At 35.8% G+C, this 26,997-nt stretch overlaps 3 protein-coding genes across 4 annotated transcripts; 1 reads left to right on the plus strand and 2 right to left on the minus strand.

Annotated features, from left to right (window-relative positions):
• Positions 1-11,561: 11,561 nt before the first annotated feature.
• On the minus strand, positions 11,562-14,021 carry LOC137740971 (rRNA (cytosine-C(5))-methyltransferase NOP2C-like). Of its 2 annotated transcripts, XM_068480775.1 has the most exons (6): positions 13,957-14,021; positions 13,166-13,378; positions 12,875-12,975; positions 12,256-12,362; positions 12,086-12,147; positions 11,562-12,002 (listed from the first exon to the last, which is right to left on the minus strand). In XM_068480775.1, exons 1-4 carry the CDS (start codon positions 13,981-13,983, stop codon positions 12,305-12,307), a joined length of 399 nt encoding a protein of 132 aa, XP_068336876.1. In that variant the 5' UTR covers positions 13,984-14,021; the 3' UTR covers positions 11,562-12,002; positions 12,086-12,147; positions 12,256-12,304. The 2 variants fall into 2 exon arrangements, with proteins under 2 accessions (XP_068336876.1, XP_068336877.1); XM_068480776.1 differs by lacking the exon at positions 11,562-12,002 and having other exon boundaries at positions 12,136-12,147; positions 12,897-12,975.
• Positions 13,984-15,980, minus strand: LOC137740503 (rRNA (cytosine-C(5))-methyltransferase NOP2C-like). Its single transcript, XM_068480356.1, has 6 exons — positions 15,704-15,980; positions 15,328-15,586; positions 15,086-15,233; positions 14,838-14,975; positions 14,390-14,452; positions 13,984-14,108 (listed from the first exon to the last, which is right to left on the minus strand). The coding sequence occupies exons 1-6, from the start codon at positions 15,889-15,891 to the stop codon at positions 13,984-13,986; spliced, it is 921 nt and encodes a 306-aa protein (XP_068336457.1). The 5' UTR covers positions 15,892-15,980.
• A 461-nt stretch (positions 15,981-16,441) lies between these two features.
• Positions 16,442-20,335, plus strand: LOC137740011 (persulfide dioxygenase ETHE1 homolog, mitochondrial-like). Its single transcript, XM_068479794.1, has 9 exons — positions 16,442-16,934; positions 17,049-17,177; positions 17,391-17,498; positions 18,482-18,616; positions 18,817-18,858; positions 18,965-19,024; positions 19,109-19,162; positions 19,673-19,697; positions 19,804-20,335. Exons 1-9 carry the CDS (start codon positions 16,656-16,658, stop codon positions 19,908-19,910), a joined length of 939 nt encoding a protein of 312 aa, XP_068335895.1. The 5' UTR covers positions 16,442-16,655; the 3' UTR covers positions 19,911-20,335.
• The last annotated feature ends 6,662 nt before the right edge of the window (positions 20,336-26,997 follow it).

Raw genomic sequence — 26,997 nt, forward strand, 5'->3', positions numbered from 1 at the left:
AGAGAAACCATGCATAATCAGTAATCAAAGCCTGATTAGCCTCAGCTGATTGACTTGGACACAACTTCATGGTTAGGAAACCTCAAATGCAAGTTAATTAATTATATTGAGAGCAATAACTTTGTCCTACTTCCATTAAACCTCAGTAGTCAAAGCCTGATTATCCTCAGTTTATTTTTTCTTCTCTCTCCTGTCAATGCCCAAACTTCATCATGCAATGAACAGGGGAGTACTCAGCTGGTTGACTTCGAGATACAACTTCATATTCTGGAAATTTACTCAATGCAGATTGCAGAGCCCTGCACAACTGAACTGAAGTAAAATCTAAGAACGTCACAGGAAATGTAACGTTTGGCTAAAGGGTTCGCTTAATTAAGATACTGATTAGTATGTGCAATTCAGCTAATGCTGAAATTACAGGTATGTGGTATTCTAAATATTATAGGATGGGGTACAAAGTTGACAGTTGGATACAACGTATGTTTGCTTTGAACATTCTTCAAAACAACAAAGAAAAAAATAACACATCGTACTCTTTGGGAATACTACACGAATCTTGAAATTCAAACTCATTTAACGGTGATAAATATGTTGGTGAGCATACACCACACTAAATGGTGGTGAGCAAAAATTCTCCCAAAATATTTTGATAATTTTAATTACTTTACTATAAAATATAGAGCATAATTGGACATGGTCTCGGTTTCTATTCCTATCTGGTATCCTCTAGCTTAGTGTTTTATAAACTGTGGTCTTTCTGCGAAAAGGAACATATTCGGGAATGGTATTTTGTGAAACGTGATCTTTCACATGAAAGGGAAACATATTCTGGCATGGTAGTTTATAAAATGTGATCTTTCTATAAGAGGTAACAAATTCATTTTTAAAAAAACAAGACAGATGTACGGTAGGGTTCCAGATCTCATTAGTTTGGCAATCAATCAAATGCCATACCTATCTTTTGGTGGAAATATTACTGAATGTGGTAGATGCCTATTTGTTTGCCATGCTTGAGAAAAGCAAATGTTCTCTTAAACTTATGCAACCTCCACATCAAAGTATGATTCCCAACCTTTGCTGTAAAAAAATCAGTAGGTAATACTTTATAGTATAGTATTAGTAGTACAATATATATCCAAATAAGGATGTGTATGTATTGAGACATTTTGATTAGACAAAATATATAATATCCTTGAAAGAGATAAATGTTTTCATTAACTTTTTTTCCTTGGAAAAAATGTACATATTGGTCATATTTCTTATGTTAGTCATTCGTGTTTATACTCGTAATTAAACTTTACATCCAAATTAATAAAATAAGTCACTTAATACTACGGTCTAATGACATTCTTCTTCACTTGTAAGTAAGATGTCTCATATTCGATTCTTGCCAAAGCTAAATTTGAACCACATCATTATGACAAGCTTATTGTAAGGCTTAGACCACTCCCTTACCACCTTAGTATGGATATATATTATTGCTTGTTAAAAAAAAAATTATAAAATAAATCTTCTGTAAAAGGTAGGGATGGCATTTCTAATTGTTAAACCCGATAACCATGGATAACTGTCCGAATGGATTGGATTTGGATATGAAAATTCGGGTATGGTATGGATATGGAGAAAAACCATGAACTTTATTCAATTATGATTTTGGATATGGTTATAGGGGTCCCCAATCCATATCCGTCCCCGAATCCGACCTCAATATATTGTGTGTGTGTGTGTGTGTGTATACATATATACATATTTTATTCAATTTACCGAACCCTCCCTATACTAATTCATTATGGATGCATCAAACCCTATACTATCTTTATTATGCACCAAACATCATGCATGGGGCATACCAACAACCTCATCAATTCAACACTGTTATTGTTATACCCAACCAAATTAATTCATTGAATCATTTATATATCAATTATCACATGTTCCAAGTTTATTAGATTCATCTCTCTTCAAGAATCTCACTATCAAGAAATTAATTCGTTGAATCAATTTGTTTTGTCTTCCTTTCACATTTGCTTTTTGTCCTCTTTTTCCATTTCATTGGACCAAATTATCATATTGGCTTATCATGAACAGCTTCAAATATATTGTTATGTTTTTTGTAATTGGATGTTGCTATTTAATGATGGAATTAGTATCTACTAAAATTTATAGTGCATCAATTGGATAAATATATATATATATATATATATATATATATTTTGACGAAAATGGATATAACCGATAACCAATTGAAAATCCGTTACTCGGTGGATATGGTTATGGATAATCCCCGATGGTTAATTGGCAAATATGGATATGGTTAATTTTCGTGGTTATAGGGATGGATATAGCATTTCCGTCTCCAAACCGAACCGTTGCCATCCCTAATAAAAAGAGTATGTATTTTTAATTAATATTAAGGTTTTTTTTCATTTTTTTTGAAAAATCACGCCACGAGGAGAATTTTTATTAAATTTAAAAAAAAAAAAAAAAAGAAAGAAGCTACACCGAACCAGGAAAGACATAAACCTATTGATACAAAAATTCATTGCATAATAAAATGGAAAGAAAAAAAAAGTTTTAGAATAGGGTGCTCTTATTAGCCGTTCAAAAATCTGATTGTATATTCTTCGTAAGTGTATTTTTCTTTCTAAATATAAAAACTTAGAGTGCACAATGAGATTTTTGGAGTGCTAATAACATCAATCTTAGAATAAAGGGTAATATTATTGAATTTGAATCATTGTTTTTACGGAAATATTTTGAAATATCATATGAACTTGTTTATATTTTTCAATTTGTCATATAAACTAAAATTTTAAGCAATTTGTCATACCAACTTTACAAAATCATTAATTAAGTTTTTCATCCAATATAAGTTATGTGTGAGACTTGTGTTCAGGGTTATTTAGGTCATTTTAACATCTTTTCACAAGTTTTTTTACTTTTCTTTAGTACAAAGACTTAAATTTTTACCTTTCTTGAGCCATCTTCAATTCAAAACACTCAATAGTTGTCGGTCCCCTTTTTGGACTAAAACTCTAAGAACATATATTCGTATCAATAGCCCGTTTTGTTGCTTTAGAAACCCTAGAGTTTTTGGTCGAATGCAACTTAATAAAAGGGAAGTAAGGTATTAGAATGATTGAAATAACCCTAAACATTTGATGTAAAACTTAATGGAGATAGGGAGAGATGACAAATTAATGATTTCAAAAAATTGATATGGCAAATTCCTTAAAATTTAGTTTATATGACAAATTGAAAATTGCGTACAAGTTCATAGGACATTTCAAAAAAAATCCCTTGGTTTTACCTTGTAATTCACTTATAATTAGTGTGCTATGCTTTTTTTTTTTTTTTTTTTTTAAACAAACAAGTTAATCAAAAAGTAAAAATACAAATAAGGGACACTTTGGATGAGATCCTTAGCTATCAATATTCTTTGACTGAAACCTTGTCTGTTTTTAGTTTTTGATCGAAGTCCCTGACATTAATGTAATAGTTTTTAAATTAAAAATTAAAAATTGAAATTTGTATTTGTTTATATTAATGAGATTTTAAATATAACCCATAATTTGTGGGATTAAAAATAATAAATTAAAAATTATAATCTCTATTATATTGTGTATGTGCTCGCGCGCGCGCATGTGTTTGTATATATATATATATAGGTACATTCATCAAAATTAACAAACGAAAAAAATTATTGTACCAAAACATGTAAACATTCTTCAAAACATAGAAAAAAAGATATAAAGCTTAATAACATTAGAAGATATAAAGCTTAATAACATTAGTAAATTTCTTAAACTTGACACAGATTGACACACCCCGACCCAGAAAGTCCACTTGGACCCTGAATCGAGCTGTGCTGGTCGACACCTGGAAGGTGACGAAGCCATAAAATGTGATAGTGTGCAAAAAGTGAATAAATTTGAATCTAAAAGTGTCTAAGTACCGGAGTGCGCTACGAGCGGGAGCGAACCCATTTCACACGCGATGTCAGAGCATAAGTAAGGTACAATAGTATGGGTAAGAATCATACCCTCAAAAATATCCATTAATACTAAGATTCACCACAGATTGTTGTCAATACGAACTCAGCAGCTAAAACCTGGAGGGCACCAAACAGAAGGTGTGAGTAAGCAATAAAACCAAGCTTCCCAAAGTTATTACCTCTCAAAAAGTAATGCCCTAATGTAAAACCCGTATCGTTTTCCATAAGACAGTACAACATATATACATATATCCAAACCATACTCAGAAATGACCAAAACCACGGTTTGCCATTAACTCCACCATACATTAATAAGTAGGCCAAATGAACTAAATCAATACAAAGTGATATATCAGTCAGAGTCATCTAAAATGACTTGTACAACTTATCCGTATCTCATCAATCATGGCTAGCATATAAGTCGGAGTCACCTCTAGTGACATGTACGACTTATCCATATCTTATCAATCCTGGCTAGCATATAAGTCGGAGTCACCTATAGTGACCTGTACGACTTATTCAGATCTCATCAATCCTGGCTAGCATATAAGTCGGAGTCACCTATAGTGACCTGTACGACTTATCCATATCTCATCAATCATGGCTAGCATATAAGTCGGAGTCACCTATAGTGACCTGTACGACTTATCCAGATCTCATCAATCCTGACTAGCATATAAGTCGGAGTCACCTATAGTGACCTGTACGACTTATCCAGATCTCATCAATCCTGGCTAGCATATAAGTCGGAGTCACCTATAGTGACCTGTACGACTTATCCAGATCTCATCAATCCTGGCTAGCATATAAGTCGGAGTCACCTATAGTGACCTGTACGACTTATCCATATCTCATCAATCCTGGCTAGCATATAAGTCGGAGTCACCTATAGTGACCTGTACGACTTATCCATATCTCATCAATCCTGGCTAGCATATAGCTCAATAAGTATACCTGCACACGAGTCGGAACCACCTAAAGTGGTCTGTACGACAGGACTGGGTGTAAATAATTAAGCTCAAGTGCTACGATCACGTGAAGACTGGGTGAATAATCGCGGGTCACCTACGAGTCGGAACCACCTAAAGTGGTCTGTACGACAGGACTGTGCACCTACCTTGAATCCAAGGTGAGCATAAGGTGCGGGAGGTGAACATCACGTGAAGGACTGTGCCCTGGCCACGGGCGGGAGCACTAACACCGGGGTGCAGGTTTATGAGCTCTCAATGCATCTCAATATAACATGTGCAACTCATGGCAACCAGTACGACAATATCGAAGTTGCCTAACACATAACTGTAGTCGTGCTATAACGCAATCGATTCAACTAGCACCATAAACTCACCTGAACTTACCTGGGTGTCCTGAGTTCACCTTTGCACTTGAAAGCATTCCCAAGTAATATACATATTGATATACTATGATGCAATCTAATACTCAACCATGTCGTAGCATGTTCAATTATAAACAATACAGTGAGAAGTGTACAATCAATAACGCCTTACTCCCAAACTACTTATTTTCAGGGATAATTATCCATGACGACCCAATTAACACTAATTTAGCTAACTAATTCATAAAACTAAAACTTGCCTTTACCAATTTCCTTCGCCTTACTCAATTTCCCAAGCAAGGCTTTTGTCTCAAATATTTTATGGCTGCATCTAACGTCTCGTTAGACTGCCTACGTACCCTAAATAGGGATCAAGCCATTCGTAGTTCATATCGTACTTCAAGCATTCACAATAATTATATATGAAAGTAATATACCTAATCAATTTAAAAGTGTCGATAGAACTCTCAATAATATGTACGATAAAAAGGAAAAGATCCACTTACTTGGAGTCCACGCTATGATTCTCTAGCGCACACATCGAGGCGTCTTGAATGATCGGTCCCTGTGACCAATTATCAAATCACATCTCAGAAATCTTATCCGAAGAGTACGTAATTCACATAAACACAACCTCAATGACATTCTAAAATAGTTTTGATACACATTGACCACAAGTCAACCGTCGATCAAAGATCGTCGGTAGGGTTTACAACCCTGTATAACTTAACCCGGAAGATCCGCATATCAGATTTCCAATCCGCAACTCCCAACGATCCACAATATGTTTCAAGAATAACATACTAAAATTTCATTATGATCCAACGGTCAGATCTCCGCCAATTGCCTAAAACAAGTGGCCATGGACATTTATTTTACTAACTTACAAATCCAATTCAGGAAGATCCGTAAGTCGGATTCCCGATCTGTAAATTCCTATAATTTTAAAATATTACGTATTATAATATATCCCATTTTGGTGACGATCCAACGGTCGGATCATCGATTCACATTTCTATCAAGTAACGTATCGTAACGAATTTAGGTTCCAACTATCAACCTACGTCATTCAAATGACAAAACTGAATTCAAGACATTTGACATAGCCTAAAAATAGCATTGGCGGCCCACTGGCCACGCGCCGCCGCACGCGCCGCCGCGGGTGGCGGTCGGCCGCCCCGACTCGCCGGAAAATTCAACTATTTCCAAAAATTCTCAAACTTCACAGAAATGAAGATCTCAGTGAGTGGAGCAACTTTCATACCTGCCACGAAGTCCAAAAGTGGACGGAAGATGGTCAATTTTGCCCACGAAGCCGGCGGATGCCTAAAACTTCCCGACGTCGATTCGTCGTCTACGGTGGTCCAACGGGGTCAAGGTTGGTTGGGTTTTGCTCCTGGGATGATGGGCTACAAAGCCCAAGTGGTGGAATCGGCCATTGCTTTGCCGATTTGCCGGAAAATCGAAAAGGGTGGCCGGAGCACCATTGATTTTCGTCAACTTTCGTGGCCTCAAACCGCCTCATACCATGGTCAATCAAGGTGATTCTTGGGTGGGTTTTGTAGAGGGGAATGAGAGCTTCAAGATGGTGGTGGTGGCATCGAAAAACTCCACCGGAGTTGGCTGGAATCGGCCTTGGAAGATGTGTGGTCGCGGGTTAGAAAAACCCACGGGAAAACTTCTTTTTTTTTTTTTTTTTTTTTTTCTTCTTTCTCTTTCCCCATTTCTGATTGGGCTTCACCTTAAATAACCAATTTCGAACGTCCGTAACTGTATCGTTATAATCCGGACTCGCAAACGGCTTTCGCCTATGCGTTCACATCCACAAGTATTACGAGAATATGTTAAAAGAATAAATCATACGTCTCTCTAGACGATGGTCAACGGAAGTCAAAGTCCTTGCCTCTAGGGCAATTTCGTAAATTCACGCTTTTAAAATAAAATAAAAACGTAAAATTTGGAACGGGTTGTCACACAGATACATTCTCAAATCAACGAAAACAGAATGTACGCATATAAGTTTAAAAATGGATTAAAAAAATTTTAATTGATTTTATATTAAAAAATTGGGTACATTTTATATAAAAAATTTGTACATTTTATATTTTAAAAATGGTACATTTTACATATAACAAATTGGTCTATTTTAGAATTGGTACATTTAAGATTAAAAAATTTGAAAATTATATGAATGGGTACATTTAAGATTAAAAAATTGAGAATCTTTTTATAAAAAACTAAGGGGTACAAACTTATATTAATTTATTTATTTCTTTGAAATGTTTGAATTGAAAAATAATTAGGACTTTAATGAGTATTAAAACCCTAAATCAATTATTAATTTTTTATTTAAAAAAAATGTAATAAACATATAAATTCATTATCACATTAATGCTAGGGACTTCAATTAAAATTTGAAAACTAATAAAATTTCAGTCAATGAACATTAGTAACTAGAGATCAGATACTAATTTTTCCTACAAATAAATTGAAAGATTATACAAATGGACTAACAGGCAGCAGGTACAAGCACTTTTGTGATAATTAATCAAAAGCCTAAAATGTAACCAAAAGGAGACCTAAAAACACTGTGTAAACATGTGCAAAATTCACATGCACTAAACACATAGAAAACGACCGATATACGTACACTGCATTGAACATGCTGCTTATCCCCTCCCGGCCCCCTTCTGTCCAAATGCGCTTTTCCATCTGCAAATGAGCAAAGATTTCAGTGAGACCAAAAAAGCAAACTCTTTGCTTAATCTGAATTTGGTAAAAGTGCATGGGTTCCACACCAATAACACCAATAAAGTTGTAGCTTTATTCTCCTTTTAGGCTTACACGATTGGTTTTCATCTAAAGATACGGTTTCTTGTGCAATCTATATGTCCAATTAGGAGCCATATGTCGTCTTGTAGAATTTTTTTCAAAACCCTAGTTATTATTTAGCCTTTTTCAGCCTTTAGCCTTTATAGGTCCTCATATGTGTTTGCACCAATTCTAGCAATATTAGGTACATGTTATTTTCAAGATCATGGCCCATGATATACCAAAGATCTATGCCCTGTGATATGGCAAAACTATGTGCCGACTGGGAGCCTACCCGTATCACTATATATATCAATTATATTGTATTCTAAGTTGCACCAAGTTTTTAAAGCTCATCTGCTCTTGCTTTTTTTTATTGTTCTTCACTTTGTGCACCTTTTCAGCTCCGTTTTTATATTATACATATATATGGCCTCCGATAATATTTCAGAAAGCATGCAGTTTGTTCTTGGGACAGATGAGTTCGAAGATTTTGAAGTCACAGAAGTTGATGGGGCCCTTCTCCGGGATTTGCTTGAGGAGGAGGAGGAGGAGGAGGAGGAGAATAACGAGAAACTAGGGTTTGTAGTGCAGTCATCAGTGGGTGCCGATGAGGCCAATAATATGACGACAGATGGTGGGCAGGTTTCATTGGAGCATGATGGAATTGAAATCTGCTTCCCTGACTCAAAGTGGGAAGATATAGATATGGTGGAGACTGACCTATTATATGAAATGGGAGCTTGGTTCAGAGATGATGACATGGTGTGGATGGTTGATTTTGGTTCTAGTATTGGAGATTATGCACAATTGCAGCACAGTGGTTTTGGAGGCTCCTACAAGGAAATAACTTACAATTGCTTGTGGGAAGATAATTGAATAATTATATACAAGTATATATGAATATGTAGGGGGGATAATTAGCTAGAAATGTAAAAGAATTGATTTATGGACCAAATTAACCGCCCATGTATGCCATTCCTGGCTATATATGCATGCATGTCACCAGTTATTAGAATATTAACTTACTGCCATCTTTAAAACGAATAATTAAGTATAGACCCAGTGTATTGTTTCCATTTAGGGTATTTTTTTTTTTCCATCCCTTTAGGGTATGTTTACTTTCATAAAAAAGAATGGAAATATAAAAGAATAGAGATATGAAGGATTCTGTATAGGGATGGACAACCCCTCCCCCATGGTCTCATACCTTCACTTTTCAGGCATGAGTTACTCATCAGCATTTTTTTTTTTCTTTTCTATTCTTTGGTTGTTAGCTGGTAAATGCGTGAATGAGAATCATACTTTTTCTTTCAAATCCTTGATTGTTAGTGACACAAGAATGAGAATAATAAAAATTCCTTACAAATCCATTACCTCATAATAATTTCTAGGTACTCAGTAACGGAACTATGCCGAAAAAAGAAAAGAAAAAAAAAAGTGAAAAAAGAGCTTTTCGAGTGTCTATAGAGTAATTTTAATGGTGCAAAATTCTAATTAGTTATGCTAAGCCCTGATTAATTATGCTCAGGCATATGCATTTCAATAGGAAGATGACACTACAACTTTTGAACGTCAAACCGTTCATATTGTCAACTGATTTTATGAGATAATTAATAGATTTTATCATTTCTGTTTACTTTTCTTTTCTTTAATAAGGACTTAAAAGTCAGTTAGGGTATTAGTGGTCATTTACTTGGCCTTTTCAACCGTAGTGTGTCAGTTATACAAGGAGATTATTGCTCCTTATTGGATTATTTAACCATCAAACACATCATATTGGAAAAGAAGGCTAGGCTAAGGGCTACTTTAGAGTTTATTCTTTTTTTTTTTTTCCTTCTTTCTAGAGCTACAATATTGCTTAATGATGAATACTTCAAGGCATTGTTATTATCAAGTTTTTCACTTGTATTGAGTATTTTTTGTTATTCGTAATGTGTTTGATTTTTATTCAGATGCTTGATCATCATTAGGCTTTAATTAAGTTGATTTGATGTAAATTAGAATAGATATCATACTTAACTTGGGTTTTAGCTTCTTGTCATCGATACCATGAATTCCCATTTGTAGATGCCATGCTATTAGGGTTTGTGTGATGTTCCAATGATTTTTCATAGCGCTTAATGGGTTCTTACTTGTTTAAATTCGTCTGGATGCCATTGATAATTGACACGTAAGGTTACTTTTGATGCAACTAGATGTCATGTCACGTAGAATTTGTTTCAATTTTGTTGGTAAGATTTTTAGAATCGATTCGATCTTTCTGGGATGATATTTATGCTTATTTGTCATGCTATCATCTGATTCGTAAACTTGCAAGCACCAAAATTCAAAACTTAATGAAGTTAATTTTGGTTATCATATCGAATTATGAGTATAAATTCAGGGAATCCATCTAATGAAGATTACATAGCTGTTAGTTTCGACTACACCAGTTTAGAAACCGAACACAGTACCAACCCAAATGGAGTCAGTAGATACGTATGGATTTTGTGTGCAAGAATACATTTGATGTGGTGAAGGAGCACGTCTTATTTACTCAAATTCAATGAGGAATGCATTCTCGTGAAGAAATTAGCAATCAAGTTATGCTTTATGGGCAGTCTTAAACCTCAAATTCAAACTTTAAATATTCAATAAAGTGGTTTTCAATTTATTACTTTAGTTTTTTATTTTCAGTTCTGAAAACTGTGGTTTTTCATCCTCGTTAAAATTTTGTTTATTCGTCATTACATGCCCATTGCATCCCCGACTTATGATATATGTGGTATTTTATGATGTTTACTTGTCTCTTATATATGCATTCCCGGGTTATTTTCTAAAGTATATTAACAAACGATATTTTATACACTAAAGGGGTGGGGAAGTGGGCTAAGCCTCACAATGGGCTAGCAATAATGTGATTCAAATTCACTTTTAGCGAGTATCGAACTTAAGACCTCTTACTTACAAGTGAAGAGAAATATTACTAGACTATAGTACTAAGTGGCAACCATCAATGATACTGAGATGTAAATTTTCGTCAATATTTATGTGAAACCTCGTCATGTGGTGAAAAACGAACATTTAAAGCACAGGGGCATGTAGTTGTAACTAGATTTGTCTAATGTATACATATTGTAAATGATAAACTAAACCCTAACAGTATTAAGTGGATTAGTCAAATAAGTCAATCAAATGGTTGGAGGTTTTTTAACCTAAGAGTTAGGCAAAAAAAATTGAATAAAAGAAAAAAAACCACCACAATCTGTGGGCACAAAACATTATTCTCATGATAGCTTGAGGTGCATACTTAAGCTAAGTTCCAAGGGCTGTGCCTTGCACCTTACGGCACTAGGACCACACTTGAAAACAAAGGGACTTACTCTTAACAGCAAATTCGGTACATAACTAACACCAACTTGGATTTGAAAGATAACCAAATGGAAATATGAGCAAGATTTTCACACAAATCAAGTTTATTTAACAGAAGATTACAATGTACAACAAGAACTGCTTCCCTAATACAAAAACGTATAGAAGGTATAGTTGTGATTCATCGGTCTTCTTCTCTAGTGTATGAAATAAGTTATTAATCACGACCCCCGCTTGAATATTCTGGCTGGAAACAAATCCATCAGGTGAATTCTGAATTTGAGTTAGCCTACTAGCGGTATTTGTATGCAAGGTGAACTCTGAATTCGTTTTAAGACTATTTGTGGTATGCAAATGCGGAACTTCTGATATTGTCAAGATGCAGAGTTTTGTAAGTCAGCCTCATTTGATCCAATAGAGAACTTGGCTATGAAAAACCCTATTGTATCAAGCGAGGACGATGGATCAAACCTCTGAAAGAGTTCTTCCTCCCCGGGTCTCAGCCACTCCCTGTGAGGCCAAGCAGATCAACTGGTTATTTAAGGTTTGTTAATGAGTGTAAACAATTACATAGGGCTTAGATAGGAACTTACTCTGTATATCCATCGGGAAATTCAAAACGACCAACAAGACCAGGTCCTCCAATTCTTGGGTGCTGAAGTTCAAAGTAAACAGAAAATGAAAAGATTAGGAGGCTGTGATGTTTTTCCTTCCTCATTGTTATGGAAAATTTGAGAAATTCAAAAAACTAAATTGCATAGACCTCCAATAAACTATTCGAACCAAATCTGTGGTGCCAAGGAGAGGAATTTTTATGTATCCAAAGCATATCGAACCACAGCTTCATTCTCTCCAGGATTTATGGTGCATCTGGAGAAGAGAACAATATAGAAAGTTCAGTTCAATGGTAGGGCGATGCCAGTGCAAGAATAAAGATTAGTTTCTTCCATGCGCACTAAAATGCAAACTATATGCCATTGACATATTGCTGGCTGAATTATTTACGGAAGGTTAGATTGAAAACTTAAAAAAAAAAACAAAAACAATCTTTCGTAAATGACCAACTTGACTGAAGCTGCATATACAATCAAAGACTCAAATTGTCAAGAAAACTTTGTGACTACCCTGGAGAGATTTTGTTTCAAATCATGTAAAATCCACAAACGAGAAAAAGATAAGACCAGAAAAATAAAGAAAAGTGAAGGAGATGAACACGGATATACAGTTTAAAAAGATAGCACCAATGATTTAACCATATTTTCTTCTTCCAAAAATGAACCAATGATGTAACTTATGATCAAAGTCAAGAAACCTTTCATACTGGAATTCTTATCAATTAATGCTCACTAACACTATGAACAAGAGGAGGCATATTTACTAACGTTGAATACACGAGAACTCCACCTGGGCAAACTAGCTGAACAGCCTGATCAAGCATTCTTCTTTGGTATGTCGCATGCTTTCTCATGGATTCAATTGTTTCCTGGAATAAGCAACTAACTTTATCAAACACTTAAGATACCTTACTTGAACCGAAATACCTTGTAGATACATCCACACATAAGACATTAACAAGACAAGAAGGCATTAAAAGTAATAAGAACAACCAATAAACAAAAAGAAAAAGAAAAAAAATACTGAAAACACGTAATTTTTTTATCAGATTATGGTACCTCTCCAGCAAATAGTTGACGTCTTAAACCAAGGGCAGAACAGGGTGCATCCAGAAGAACTTGATCAAAGCTTTTGGGAGCAAAGCCTTTTGACTTCTCAACCCTACCACCCACGCTCTGATTTCTTCCTGGGCCATTCCGTTTTCTTCGGATTTCCTTCCTGATAGCAGCTTTTGCTAATGTAAGTTGTCTCATTCGCCTTTTCATTGCTAACTAAAACATTTAGTTGATTAGAATTTCAACTCTAATATTGGAAAAAAGCATTTGCCATTCACATAATAAAAATTGAACAGGCTAGAACCGTAGCATCAGTGTGGAAAAGAAAACTACATGTAGAAGACAAGTTCTAAAGAATTTTTTTCACATTATTCCACAAGCTAAAGCCTAAAGGTGGTTTTCAGAGAGAGAAACTCCTGAAAGGAGGGGGCAGGGTAGGGGGTGGGGGGGAGGCTATGTAGGATTCACAATCCCAACCCACAAATCGAGACATCAGAGGTCTTATATATTCCAACAAAATGAAAACTATAACTCAACCTTAAGTACAAGCCCAGGGATATGGAATCTATTTCAATTTTAAAAATATAGTTTGAACTTCCAAAACACAACATTAAGTTAGAATTCATAAGGTCAAAAATATTGCAAGTATAGTTTATGACCTTGTTCACAAATTAAAAGCATTATGAACTATCATACTGATTCCAACAAGTTCTTGTTCCCAACTATCAGAAACAGAAGACAGGGCAGATCCATGAAAATTGTTCTCATGTACACACATGAGGAAGATTACCTACCACTTTTCTTGAAATCCTTCTCAGCATTCAACCTTTAAGTAACCGATTCAAGATTCTCCAATTCTTGAAATCCTTCATAAGAAGTGCAATTGCAGTTGTTTTCCCTCCTGGTGCAGCACACAAGTCTAATATGCGTTCACCTTTTTGAGGATCTAAGAAACACAAGAGTAATAAGAAAATCACCTATTAAAAAGTTCATTAAATGCTCTAAGATGATCGCAGTAAGTAACAGCTAGCTGATTCCTATGGAAGGAAGCATCCATCACAATTATAATAAGATCATATGAATAATACAAATAAAGAAAAACCATGATACAGATACTACTTTGCAGAAACTGAAAAGCTAATGTAGTTATTGTGGTTTTGACAGAATGAGACACAATCCTAAAAGAGGAAACAACAACATATGGAGATTGATCACGGTAATGGGTACCTAGTGCATGAGCAACAATAATGCTTGGCAGATTTTGAAGAAATATTTCCTCCTCAAGCACATCTAGAAACCAAGACAAAAGATGGAGTTATAGCAGAATGCAAAATAAATTAAATAACTATTACAATAGAACCAAAACCATGAAAGAACAAGCAACTACTCATCAATTAGGTAACAAACAAAAAGATAGACATCAGATAAAAGAAAATCAAAGTTCCCTCATTAACGACCCATGTCAGCTACTAAAGAGAATCTTCCACTCTATAAAGTAAAAATCTACACTAAATTTTCAAAGTAATATTATATTATATGCAACAATGAATGGAGAAAAAAGCATGAATTGAAGCTCATTGAAAAACTTGATATACTAGAGGAGAAATGCAACAGCTTCAGGTGGCGTGATATACATTAGCAGAGAACTAGGATTCTACTCTTATATGAACCATACCATGTAAAGAAGGAAGATTAAAAACTCTGACACTCATATCCACAGCAAGCCCTTCCATAACACAGAAAATCCCGGCCCTTGACAGCGTTGCTCTTCCTTTGCCGATATACAGCCCACCTCGTTCAAGATGATAAGGATCTAAAACATCATTTAAAAGAATCATCTATCAACCTACAGTCGTTTAAACAAAGTCACAATCTTTGTGATCCAGTCTTCAATCCCACACAATGAACAAATACACTACTCACCTGTCTCTGAACCTTGCGGCACAGTCCCTCGGGTGATCCCAACGACACATCCACCATCAGCACCGGGCTGCTGAACCGCAACTGAAACCGCCACAATATCCCCTTTCTCGACATGAGCAGTGCAACCCAGTACACCAGGAACATACACCTACGTGTCAAAAACCCCCCAAAACAACCTCCTTCATCCACCACTGAGTAACCAAAGCAAATAATTTCTCGAAAGAAATTTGAAAAATGCTAACCTGGGCACCTCGAAGAACTGCCTCGGCACATTTCCGGCTCACAAGAACCTCTTTCGGAGGCTTCCCATCTGCAGCACAGCTATAATCAATGGCCTGCGGGCCCGAACCCTTCACAAACAGAACATAGTCCATCCCTCCCACTTCACACTTGGAAATGTCAGCTCCTTTTTCTTTCAGAACCGTCCTCAGCTTCTCAATGGCCGCATCCGGCGTCGACTTCAGCGTGTTCACGCGTATGCAGGAGTAGCAAGACGGCCGCCTGATCAAACCCAACAAACAAAAACAACAGAAATCATGAGAAAAATGAAATGCATCATTGAAATTGAAGAGAGAGAGAGAGACATAGAGGGAGGGAGGGAGGGAGAGAGAGGGGTACGTTAGTGCATCGGAGATGCGGGAGAAATGGTGGGGTCCGTAGGCGTTGGAGAAGTAACTTTCGAGGTCGGCGTTCCAGCGGAGAGTTGGGTTGTAAGAGTAGCGCTCTGGTAAATCGTCCATGATTTTGCGGTGCTTGGGGTTGAAGGTGGTGATGGTTCTGAGCAAGTTGCTAGCTTTCTTCTTCATTCAAGGAGGCGGAAGCAGCAGCAGCACCACCACCACCATTTTTGTTTGAGTTGCAGAAGCTCGGGGGTTCCGGCAATCGGGCTTTTGGGGTTTTTGGTGGGAAACTGGGCCGGGGATAAACCTTTTCTGTAAGCGAGATTTTGGGCTTGGGGTAATGTTGGCCTGTTTGACGCCCCACAAAAGGAAGGTTGTAAGGTGTGATAATGTAGGCACAAAGTTGCAATCTTTTAATACAAATAATCAGGAATTGTTGCGTACACTTCAAAATTCTCGATTTGCATTCTAAACTTTCATATTTAAAGGGAAAAATACTTGTGAAAATGTGAAAAAAATGAGATTTTTTTTAATGCTAATAACAACTTTTTAAATTTAATTAAAATTAAAAAAAAAATCGTTTAAGCTCTGCCTAAACGCTTAAATGCTAGATCTCTACCCATCACCAATTAGCGCCTAACATTTTAAGAACATTCCATAAAATAGCGTCCAACATAAGTAGGTGACGCAATTATTCGGTGATTCAATGATTAAGTGGAATGCTTTGGCCACTATTAGTGAGTAGGACACAAAACACAACTCAACTCGGTTAAGCCATCGCTTTCACTTCCCCTCCTCGGAATTGGCGCGCAAACCAATTACCGTCCTCGCTGATCTTATCTAATCAATACCCCTTAAAACACGCACACACAAGACACAACCACCAAATCGCTCAATCGATTTCATCGCTGCGTCCACCACTCCCTGACACCCACTACGATTCAAGACAAATGCTTCGAATCGGCGTCCTCAGATTCGTCGCTCTCCCTCACTCCTCCTCCTCCTCCTCCTCCTCCTCGTCTTCCCTTTTGTTCAATCCCATTTCTCCCAAATCCCTCCCTCCTCCTCCTGTAATCCGTACCAAGCTCGTTTCCCGTTCCCGAACCATGGCTTATACGGCGTCGTCTGGTTCTTCTTCCAACCTCCTCTTCCGGCAGCTCTTCGAGAAGGAGTCCTCCACCTACACTTACTTGCTCGCCGATGTCTCTCACCCGGACAAACCTGCTCTGGTCAGCCCTTTTGTATTAAATTTTAATTAGTAAAGTAGTAATTTTGGTCTTAATTGTGATTAGGATGATGATGATGATGCAAATTTTGGGTCTTTAATTTGGTTGAATTTGCAGCTGATTGACCCGGTGGACAAGACGGTGGATAGGGATATCTCCCTTGTCAAAGAACTGGGGTTGAAGTTGATCTACGCCATGAACACTCATGTTCATGCTGATCACGTGACTGGCACCGGCCTCATCAAGGTTCCAACTTTCGAGCTCTTTTCACGATTTTTTTTAATTATTTTGTTAGTGTTACTGCATTTGTGTTATTCATGAATGATGAAATGAAGAATTCCTTTCGAATGATGCTGTTTATGTAAAAGTTGTGTTCTTTGATGGAATTCAATGGCAATTTACCAATCTCTGGCATTTTTTGTTGCTTTTGGTTGATGTGCATGTATTTTGTTGTGGCAGACTAAGCTTCCTGGTGTGAAATCTGTCATTTCCAAGGCGAGCAAATCAAAAGCGGACCTTTTGATTGAAGCCGGCGATAAAATATATTTTGGAGATCTGTTTTTGGAGGTATGCCAAACACTTGGGTTTATTTTCATTTATGTTTTAAGTTTCTTGCACAATGTAACATGCAAATCGGAAGGTTCTGATGGTTTCTGGAGGAGTAAATGTATAAACAAGCTTACCATTATATTCCCCTCTTTTTAGATTAATGAGAGCTGGAGAATTATTTAAGGTGGAGAGTTGTTGTAATGCTTGTTAGGCGAGCCCCGTAAATAATTATACATGTGGTATATGCTTCCCAGTGATCATTGCATAAGAGTACCTATGCCATCTTGTGCAGTCCTTTTTCGCTAGAGTTTGATGAGATGAACTTTTGTCACAACTAACAACTCACAGTAGAATGATGAACACTTACTAAGCAGACTGAATGATAATGTGCTACGTGAAGGTAAAAACTTGGTTGATTAAATTGGAGTGTTTAACCCAAACCTGGTAGCGGCTTGAAAACCGAGATCAGCTTTATCAAATTAATTGCCTGTAGCTGATAAAATAGAGAAACAATGCAGTATGGTAGGGTGGTATTTCACAAATGTTAAAAGTTCAGTTTTGTACTCGGCTTATATGTACTGGTATAGGTTGTGAGCTACTGCATCCCTCTATGGTGAAATGTAAAAAATGACCAAAAGAAATAACCTACTGTAAAAAAATAAAAAAAATAAAAAAATGTCTGCTATATACTGATTGAAGTCATTTTTACGTGTGAATCTGTGTTGGGTGGGTGTGTGTGTGTGGCTGTGTATCTGTGCGTGTGCGTGTGCATGTGTTAGTAGCCTAGTAGTGATGTGTGTGTGGATATGTATCTTATGTTTATATGTTGTGGTCTGCTGCGTGCAAATTTGGTGTAATGACGAAACAGATCAACACGTAGAAACAACCTGCTGAAACAAAATTTGTCTGGTATTGTCTGATTTGGAATTAGGAAGTTTAATTTTGTGTTTGGTGTGTGTGTCCTTTGGACATGTATATTTATATGTTTATTTTTGTTTCAGGTTCGAGCTACTCCTGGGCATACATTAGGTTGTCTTACCTATGTTACAGGAGATGGGCCTGATCAACCCCAACCGAGGATGGCTTTCACTGGGGATGCACTACTCATACGTGGATGTGGGAGGACCGATTTTCAGGTACAGATTAAACTTTTCAAACTCTTTATGATGTCACTTCTCTGTGACAATTTATGATGCCCTTTATCAACTAAAAGGAAAATGAAAGGGAGAAACAAAAAACTGGCAGCATCTTGGTAGTTGAAGTTGGGTTGTTTCGTAAATGGAACTGTGAAGGGCGGTTGTAGTTCATTGTTTTGATTTCTCTAATCTGCTTGCAGGGTGGCAGTTCACATCAACTCTACAACTCAGTTCATTCACAGGCAAGCACATGACGAGATATTATACTTTGACTTTCAATACCATGGGAAATAAATGAGTTTGATCCTACAGAGAAACCACTAAATACTTCTGTGCTTACATATCCAGATTTTCACATTGCCAAAGGATACATTTATCTATCCTGCTCATGATTACAAGGGATTCACTGTAAGGAACTATTTACTGTCTATTTCTGCCATACCAAGTTGAATCTACGCAGCTACTTATGCCACTTGTTTGCTTGACATGCAGGTTAGTACTGTGGGGGAGGAGATGCTTTATAATCCTCGGCTCACAAAAGATGAGGTATATAATTGTTTTTCGTCAAAATTGCCAAACCCCTTGCATTTACTAAATTTTATTTTCTTCAGAAAGATGTAACTACTGCTATCTGGTTGACAAGCAGATAATAACTTCCTTTTACCCAAATAAATCTAATCGTCAATGTTTTATGTCTGCATATTCTGGTTCGACTAACATTTAACCTAGATGTGTACTGACAAGGGCAGATATTAATGTGAAGGAGCTTCTGCCTAAAAGCAATCACTTAATTTTACTACGAATGGTTAACACTAATATTTCTCGGATGTTGTAAAAGAATTCTGCTGAAGTTTAAGGGAAAGCAATGAGATATAGATTCTGCAGTCGTCTGGAGATTATTAGCTAAATAAAGTAGTACCCACTGTAGAGAATTTATCATGCATTTGACCATGACCGCAGCATGAATTCACTTTTTATCTTTCATCGATGATACGGGTATGTTTGACACTTTTTGTCTATATCTAACTAATTTGATTTTTGAATTCTTTTCTGCAGGAGGGATTTAAAAGTATCATGGAAAGTAAGTAAACTTATCGCATCTAAACTTATAAAGTGCCATTTCATTGTTTTATGACATATCCAACCGTTTTAGGTTTGAATTAAGACAAATTGATGTTTTTTGACAGATCTAAAACTCTCATATCCAAAAATGATTGACATAGCTGTACCTGCAAATATGGTTTGTGGATTGCAAGATTTGTCTGAAAGGCCTGCCGAGTCTGTGGCAAAATAGGTACAGTTGCTGCTATGATTTGTACTTCAGACAAGAACATCTAAAGGGAGCTGGCGTTACCACATCACTCGATTGGTTTCCACTTTACATGATGTATCTACTACTACAATTAACTGCACTAGACTTTGAATGCATATACTGATAGTGCCGAAAGGCAGCTCTATATCCTGCGATACCTCTCATGTTCGTTTCAAGAGATACTTGTGTGAGTTCTTTTGTTGTGCCGAAAAAGAATAAGAAAACGGAACGAGAGAGAAGAATGTCTGGATGAATGAAAGAGCCAGCTACCTGCGGCTGTTGTATTGGATTGACTACATAAAACCTCTTATTTACTATTTGGCATGCAACATCTTCTGCTGCTCAGCATAACATCTTAGTTGTTGTAGAAGTTCTCGCTGCCCCTCTCGGCAGTTTTGAAATCTAAATTTCCTTCTCATTTGTTCAGAAATTGAATATTTGACACCTCAGAAAACAGAGAAAATCTATCCATAATTTGTCTTGTAACATCTTTTATCTACCTCAATTACATTATCCATTTTGGGCATCGTTTGAACTATTGAATCCATGCTTTCATTTAGGCTGTGTTTGGATAAGGGATTCAAGATTCAAGGATTGAGACCAAGAATCGACAACTAAATATTAGATAGGGGGGATTAGGAATGCCCGCATCAGCATTACAAACTATAAGGGTGTGTGAGAGCAATGTGTAAATTCCTACTTGGAATGTGTCATTTGCAAATCTTTTCCGCACGCCTTTGTAATGTTCACGGAAGGCATTCATAATCCTCACTATTTAACATTTTGGTTTATTTCTTGATAAATTGGTCAATCTCAAGTTTTTTATTTTTGGTAAAAAAAAAATGGTAGTAGTGGGCCACCAATTCAAGCGAGTAGCTGTTTTTACAGAAAGCTCTCCCCAAGAGGTTTTTTTACAAGCGGATGATCGAACTCCTGACCTCTCTAAGGATGGTACTCAGAAGAACCGCCCAACTTTTTGGAAGGTCTCAATCTCTTTAGGGCGTAAAATTCCTTATCCAAACCTAATCAGGGGAGCAAATAGTTAACCACTAGTCAACTTGCAAGTCTCTCTTTCAGCTTTACCGAAGAGATCATTTCTACCATTGTAAATGTTTTAGTTATTTTCAACTTCTGTTTTAGTCGTACACGCTTTAAATTGGATGTTATGGATGATTTTTTTAATGAATCAGATCGGAAATTGGGTTTCTAATTTCAACCCAAAAAAATTCAAAATCACATTTTCTTTTCATTTTTGGAATTATTCGGAATATTAAAATTTTCAGAACTTAATTTCAAAATAAATGGCATTTTGGAATTCTGGGATTCACAATTCATATATCTTACAATTTTTGAGAATTTGAAAATTTGTGCAAATTAAGTCTTTTACATTAGGAGTAGAGTAATCACTAACCACGTGGTTTGTCAAAGAGATCACTTTGACCTAATTTAGATCACGTTAGAGGACTTCAGTTGAAGATATATGGTCTAATGACTGAGATGCAAGTCTAACTAGGACATGTTCTTGAGGGATTGAAAGACTTAACCCAATTACGTAACTTAACATTTTCAAAAGGGGAGAAAATGATGGGAATTAACAAAGAACAAGAATACTGCAGACTGCAGACTGCAGTCTAAGCAAACTAATCTCCAAGGAAAAGAGGAGGAGGAATAATGAAATTATAAAAGTCCAAGTCAAGCAATTCGGAAAGGTTGGTGAGGTAGATTTTCACATGACAATTGAAGGAGAAATTTTTCAGTGTACTCGGAATGCAAATTGGTGCATTGTATTATAATACAACTAAAACAATGCTGATTTTATATTTTTTTTCACTTATATTATGATAATAGCGTACCAACTTGTGTTTCGAATAATAAAAATTAGAGAAATGATAAGGGGACTCTTTTAAAATTGGAACTCTTTGTGGACTTTGTGGACTCTTTGCTAATCAGTTTAACCTCAATTCTAATGTCAATATTACGTTGTGCTAAAAATATAAGATGATAGAAGATTCATAAAAAGTTTCACTTTTGAGAGAATTCCTTTTTTAACATTTTTCATATCTCTTCACTTAACGAGAAGAATGAGTGTGGTGGCATGCATTCGCATCCAAATGCTAGATGACATATTTCGAGGTGGAAAATTTCATCAAATTTCCCAACCTTCAAGATGTTTAAATTACTTGCTCCAAGAAACAAGCACTAGTTGTTATTAGTGGCTCTTGAACTTTGGTTATCGTTAAACTCGCACTTGAGGAAAACCTAAAACGTGATTGCGTGTTGGGACTGCCACAACACCGCCTACCTTTGTGTGTCAAACCAAAACTCTTCGGTCCACAAACGCTTGTCCTTGTATTAAGGTTAGCTCTATTCCTAGGGGAATAAAAATGGATTTGGATCCTCGTCGGATCTCCTTTTTGGGGATTCTAAGGATCAACGCATGTGTACTGTTGATCAAAAATCGTGCGGTCACAATTAAATATTTTTCATATTTTTAAAAGTAAAGCAACCTCGTTTTGCATGAAAAATATAAAAAAGAAATAAATTGTGACCGCATGATTTTTTATCAATGGTCCAAGTGCGTTGATCCCTAGGATCCCTAGGGAAGGGATTCGGCTAGGATCCAATGGCATTGCGAACATAATGCACAACTTCAACTTTTATACCTTAACAAGCAAGGAAGGAAAAATAAAAGCCTTGTTTTGGAGATAAAAACTATTTTCTTGGAGTAAAACTTGGGTGGTATTATCCACACACTCTATTTTACTTTTCACACGCCCTTCTTAATTTATGGTTGTTGAATCGAATGAAAAAATTAATAAATTATATGTGAGAGGTAAAAGAAGTGTATAGATAGCATTACCCTAATAAAACTTTCATGTTACAAGTGCTATTTTTGCTTGTATCTTTCTTATTCTTAATCTGATCACGTAATGACACAGAAGTAATAAAATATACATCTGTGATGGAGAAGTTATTGAAATTATAATTAATAATAAGGATGTTAAATAATGCAGGGATAAAATATTCTACAAGGATGAAAAGTGTAGTTAACCTTATAAGACCTGAATACTCGAACTGCAATCTCTCTTCTTACTAATTAATTAACAGCTTGCTTTTACTGTATTGTTCATCAAATAAGAATGAAAATTCAACGTGCGGTAGCTACAAGCTAGTCTTTTCCTCCCTTGACATTTTATTTATTTAATGGGAAAAAAGAAAGGTTTTCAACCATTACATGATCCTATCTCTATTAAAGAGTAAGATATATATGCCGACGCTACATAGTCACATAACATTAGAATTTAATAATAAACTAAAACTTTGTGATGACAGTAAACTTGTATTATGTAAGTTGTTTTGCGTATTCAAAGTCTTTTATTTGGTAATACTTTATTCATTTTCTTTCTTCCAAACGCACCGACCTAAGAAACTAAAAGCAAAACATCTTATTTGAATAAATACTTAAGACTTTTTGACTAAAATAAATTTCATTTTTTCTTTTTTTTTTTTGATAAAAAATAAATTTCGATTATACATTCAAAACTTGGAGAGCACAATAGCACACCAATTTCAAAGCCTTAGTTTAAACATTTACTAGCCTAAGGCCACACATTTTGTAGTAGTTTTATTATTATTTTATTTAGAACATATGTGGAGAGAAAAGTTGGAGAGAAACGTGAAAAAAGAGAGGAATTGATGAGGAAGAGATAAAATGTACGGGTGGAGACTGGAGAGATATTTTTATTTTTATTTTTTAAAATTATAAATATGTTATGTTGACATGTGAGTGAGGAAAGAAGAAAAAATAATATTTTATTATTGGAAAATGATATTATTGCTCATGATGTTATTTTGTATAATAAAATTAAATATTTTTTCACCTTTTTTTAATTGACAAAAAAAATTAACTAATATGTTATTTAGATAATATTGTTTTTTTCTTCTTAATCAATAATAATATTTCAAAATCCAGTGGTCCAAATGCAACACAAAACCTGCTCTCACGCAATTTTTTTATAAATATCAAAATTAATAAATATAATAAAATAATGGCTGCAACTTCATGCATGTCTACTTCAAATTTCCACCGCCACCCTCGTTTCCTTTTGTTTGTGGACTTTATGTGTTTATATTTGTAGGCGTGCGTTCCATTCATGGGTACGTAGGGTCTCGTTGAACATTCCATGTAGATTAATGGCAGACATTCCCATATTTAATTACGTCAAGAATATCGTATGTATTTGGTCCATCGTGACGAAATTAAATGTGGCAGTCCGATTTGGTGCCTTTTGCTATACCTTAGCTTGCTTGAATTTTCTTTTATCATCATGACAATTTTCATAAAATTAAAGACAGTAAAACCCAAATTAAGTTTTCTTTTCCCACAAATATTGTAATTAAATGTGATGTAGCAGCCTTTTTTTTTACTGCCCAAGGAATCTTAAACCTTAAAACTTCACCGTATGGGTGAAAATAATGAAAATCATTCGATTTAGTATTTCTAGCTAACTATATGATATCATGTCGTTGTCGTAATTGAACTTGAAAATTACTCAAAAAAAAAAGAGTCGAACAATTATATAAGTCATTTTAGGTCATTCCTAGTACCTTAGTTGAAAACTAATTAACTTCAAACTGGGTGTTGTATCTTCAGTTTTCAATGAGCATTCACCCATGTACCTAATGTTAGAGTTCGAATCCTCTATTTCTTTTGCCGATCGGAAACATGCACTCAGCGACTCAAAGCTAATGTTTTGGTCATTACACTATCTGAAATTTTATATAATCACTTTCAGTTTAAAGTTTGCAATAATCCTTTCACAAGGTCTAATGGGCATAAGGATAATACCTTAATTTTTGAAAGACTAGATAGAGTAGTGATTAATACAACTTGGTTAAACTTATTCCCGAATGCCAACCTTCATAATTTTTCAATTTTTGGTTTGGATCATAGTCCTATACTTTTAGACTGTTGCCCTAATAATAGTTTTGGCATGAGTGGCAAGAGTGAATTCAAGTTTATGGCTATGTGGCTTAATCACCCTAATTTTTCTAACATTGTTAAGAAAGCGTGGAGCTCGGAGTTGGAAGGTAACCCCAACGATAAACTCAGGGGGTGCCTTGGTGCCTTGGTGCCTTGGTGCCTTGAGATATTTGATCAGAGGATGGAACAAGGAGGTGTTCGGTAATGTGCATGTTAGAGTAAGAGAGCTTTTTGAGGAAATGAATAATGTTCAATCGCAAAGCATGGATGACCCAAATAATGTTCAATTGTTAAATGAAGAATTAAGGATTCGAAATGAACTGAATAGTACTCTCAATAATGAGGAACTCCTGTGGGCTCGAAAAGCGAGAGTTAACTGGCTTCAATTAGGAGATAAAAACACAAAAAAAATTCAAACAGTAACTAATATTACACGTAGAAGGAATGAGATTCTTAAAATCAAGGACTCTGGGGGCTTTTGGTGGATGAAAGGGGAGGGCATGGAGTAGGTTTTTGTGCAGGACTTCAAACTGCGTTTTACTGCCCAGTCTACCCCAAATAATGATGCACTGTTTACATTTACTGGCATTATTGCGGCCTGCATAACTGAAAGCCAAAACTTGGCTTTGCTTAGCACAATTTGTGATGATGAAATTTTTGAGGCTGTCAATGGTATTGGAGCTTTAAAGGCTCTTGGTCCGAACAGTTTTCATGCGATCTTCTACCAAAAATGTTGGTATATCGTCGGGCCTTCAGTCATTAATCTTGTGAAAGATTTCTTTTTAAATGGGTCAAGCTTAAGTTTAATTAATCATACAAATATTGCTCTTATTCCCAAGGTGAACAATCCTGAAATAGTGGCTCATTTTAGACCTATTAGTTTATGCAATATGTCATATAAAATTATTTCTAAAGTGAAGGTGAACATGCTTAAACCTATTCTAGAAAAGTGTATTTCGAATAATCAGTGAGCTTTTGCTGTAAAGAGATCTATACATGATAATATTCTTATTGCTCATGAGATTTTGTCTTCCTTTAAACGAAAAAAGGGAGTACGGGAGCTATGATAGTCAAGCTAGACTTGGAGAAGGCTTATGATATGTTGAGTTGGGATTATATTCAGATGGTTTTAACAAACTTTGGGATGAATACCCCCTAGATAAATCTAATTATGGAATGTATTTCGTCTACATCTATGTCAATCATGATTAATGGTAAAGCTCATGGTTATTTCAGACCCTCTAGGGGAGTTAGACAAGGAGATCCCCTATCGCCGTACATTTTTATTCTTTGCATCGAGCCGTTAATTAAACACTTTAATAAGTTGGCTTTAACTCCTAAAACTAGTGTCGGGCTTTTAACTTCTCCATTGGGTTTTAAGGTCTCTAATTTAATGTTTGCAGATGATTGCCTTATTTTTGCCAAAGCATCTAAAGGAGCTGCTAGAAATATCTTAAATACTTTGAACATGTTTGCCTCTACCTCTGGACAAAAGATAAATTTCCATAAGTCTTCTCTCTATTTCTTAGGGAATACCATTAATAGTGTTCGTGTGGAGATTGCTAATATTATCCAAATTCAACACTAAGCAACTATTGGTAAGTATCTGGGCATAAATAACATTATATGCTGGAGAGATTCAATAAATAAAAAGGATGTTGAGTTAAAAATTAAGAACAAATTAGTAGGTTGGAAAGCCAACACACTCTCGAGAGCGGGAAGAATTTCTTTAATTAAGGCTAATCTTTGTGGTTTACCCAATCATATGATGTCTTGTTTCAAATGTCCTGAGAAGTTCACCAGGATGTTGGATAAAGAAAACAGGAACTTTCTTTGGGGAAAATAAGGTAGGATGAATCCTGTTGCTTGGGACAAAGTTTGTCAGCCAAAAGGTAATTGGGGCCTGGGTACTAGAAAGAGTAATTGCTTTAACAATGCTTGTCTAGCTAAACTTGGATGGAAGGTCCTGACTGATGATTAGAATTGGTGGGTTCAATTAGTTAAACAAAAGTATCTTCGTAAAGAAAATTTTATGGATGCAAAAGTGAGGCAACATTACTCGGTAGCCTGGAAAGGCATTCTAAC

The sequence above is a fragment of the Pyrus communis genome, chromosome 7 (assembly GCF_963583255.1).
Source record: "Pyrus communis chromosome 7, drPyrComm1.1, whole genome shotgun sequence".
Lineage (NCBI taxonomy): Eukaryota > Viridiplantae > Streptophyta > Magnoliopsida > Rosales > Rosaceae > Pyrus > Pyrus communis.

Bases quoted from the DNA above. Each gene is read 5' to 3' on its own strand.
- LOC137740503 (XM_068480356.1), bottom strand. From the start codon at position 15,891: ATGAAGAAGAAAGCTAGCAACTTGCTCAGAACCATCACCACCTTCAAC. The intron at 14,976-15,085 runs GTGAGTAGTGTA...ATGATGTTTTAG, and splicing joins GCCGCAAGGTTCAGAGACAG to ATCCTTATCATCTTGAACGA. The intron at 14,453-14,837 runs GTATGGTTCATA...CTTGGTTTCTAG, and splicing joins TAATCTTCCTTCTTTACATG to ATGTGCTTGAGGAGGAAATA.
- LOC137740011 (XM_068479794.1), top strand. From the start codon at position 16,656: ATGCTTCGAATCGGCGTCCTCAGATTCGTCGCTCTCCCTCACTCCTCC. The intron at 17,499-18,481 runs GTATGCCAAACA...TTTTTGTTTCAG, and splicing joins TTGGAGATCTGTTTTTGGAG to GTTCGAGCTACTCCTGGGCA. The intron at 19,163-19,672 runs GTATATAATTGT...TCTTTTCTGCAG, and splicing joins CTCGGCTCACAAAAGATGAG to GAGGGATTTAAAAGTATCAT.
- LOC137740971 (XM_068480775.1), bottom strand. From the start codon at position 13,983: ATGCTGAGAAGGATTTCAAGAAAAGTG. The intron at 12,976-13,165 runs GTACCATAATCT...TGCTTATTCCAG, and splicing joins GTCAACTATTTGCTGGAGAG to GAAACAATTGAATCCATGAG. The intron at 12,363-12,874 runs GTTAGTAAATAT...TCTCTTCTCCAG, and splicing joins GGAGTTCTCGTGTATTCAAC to ATGCACCATAAATCCTGGAG.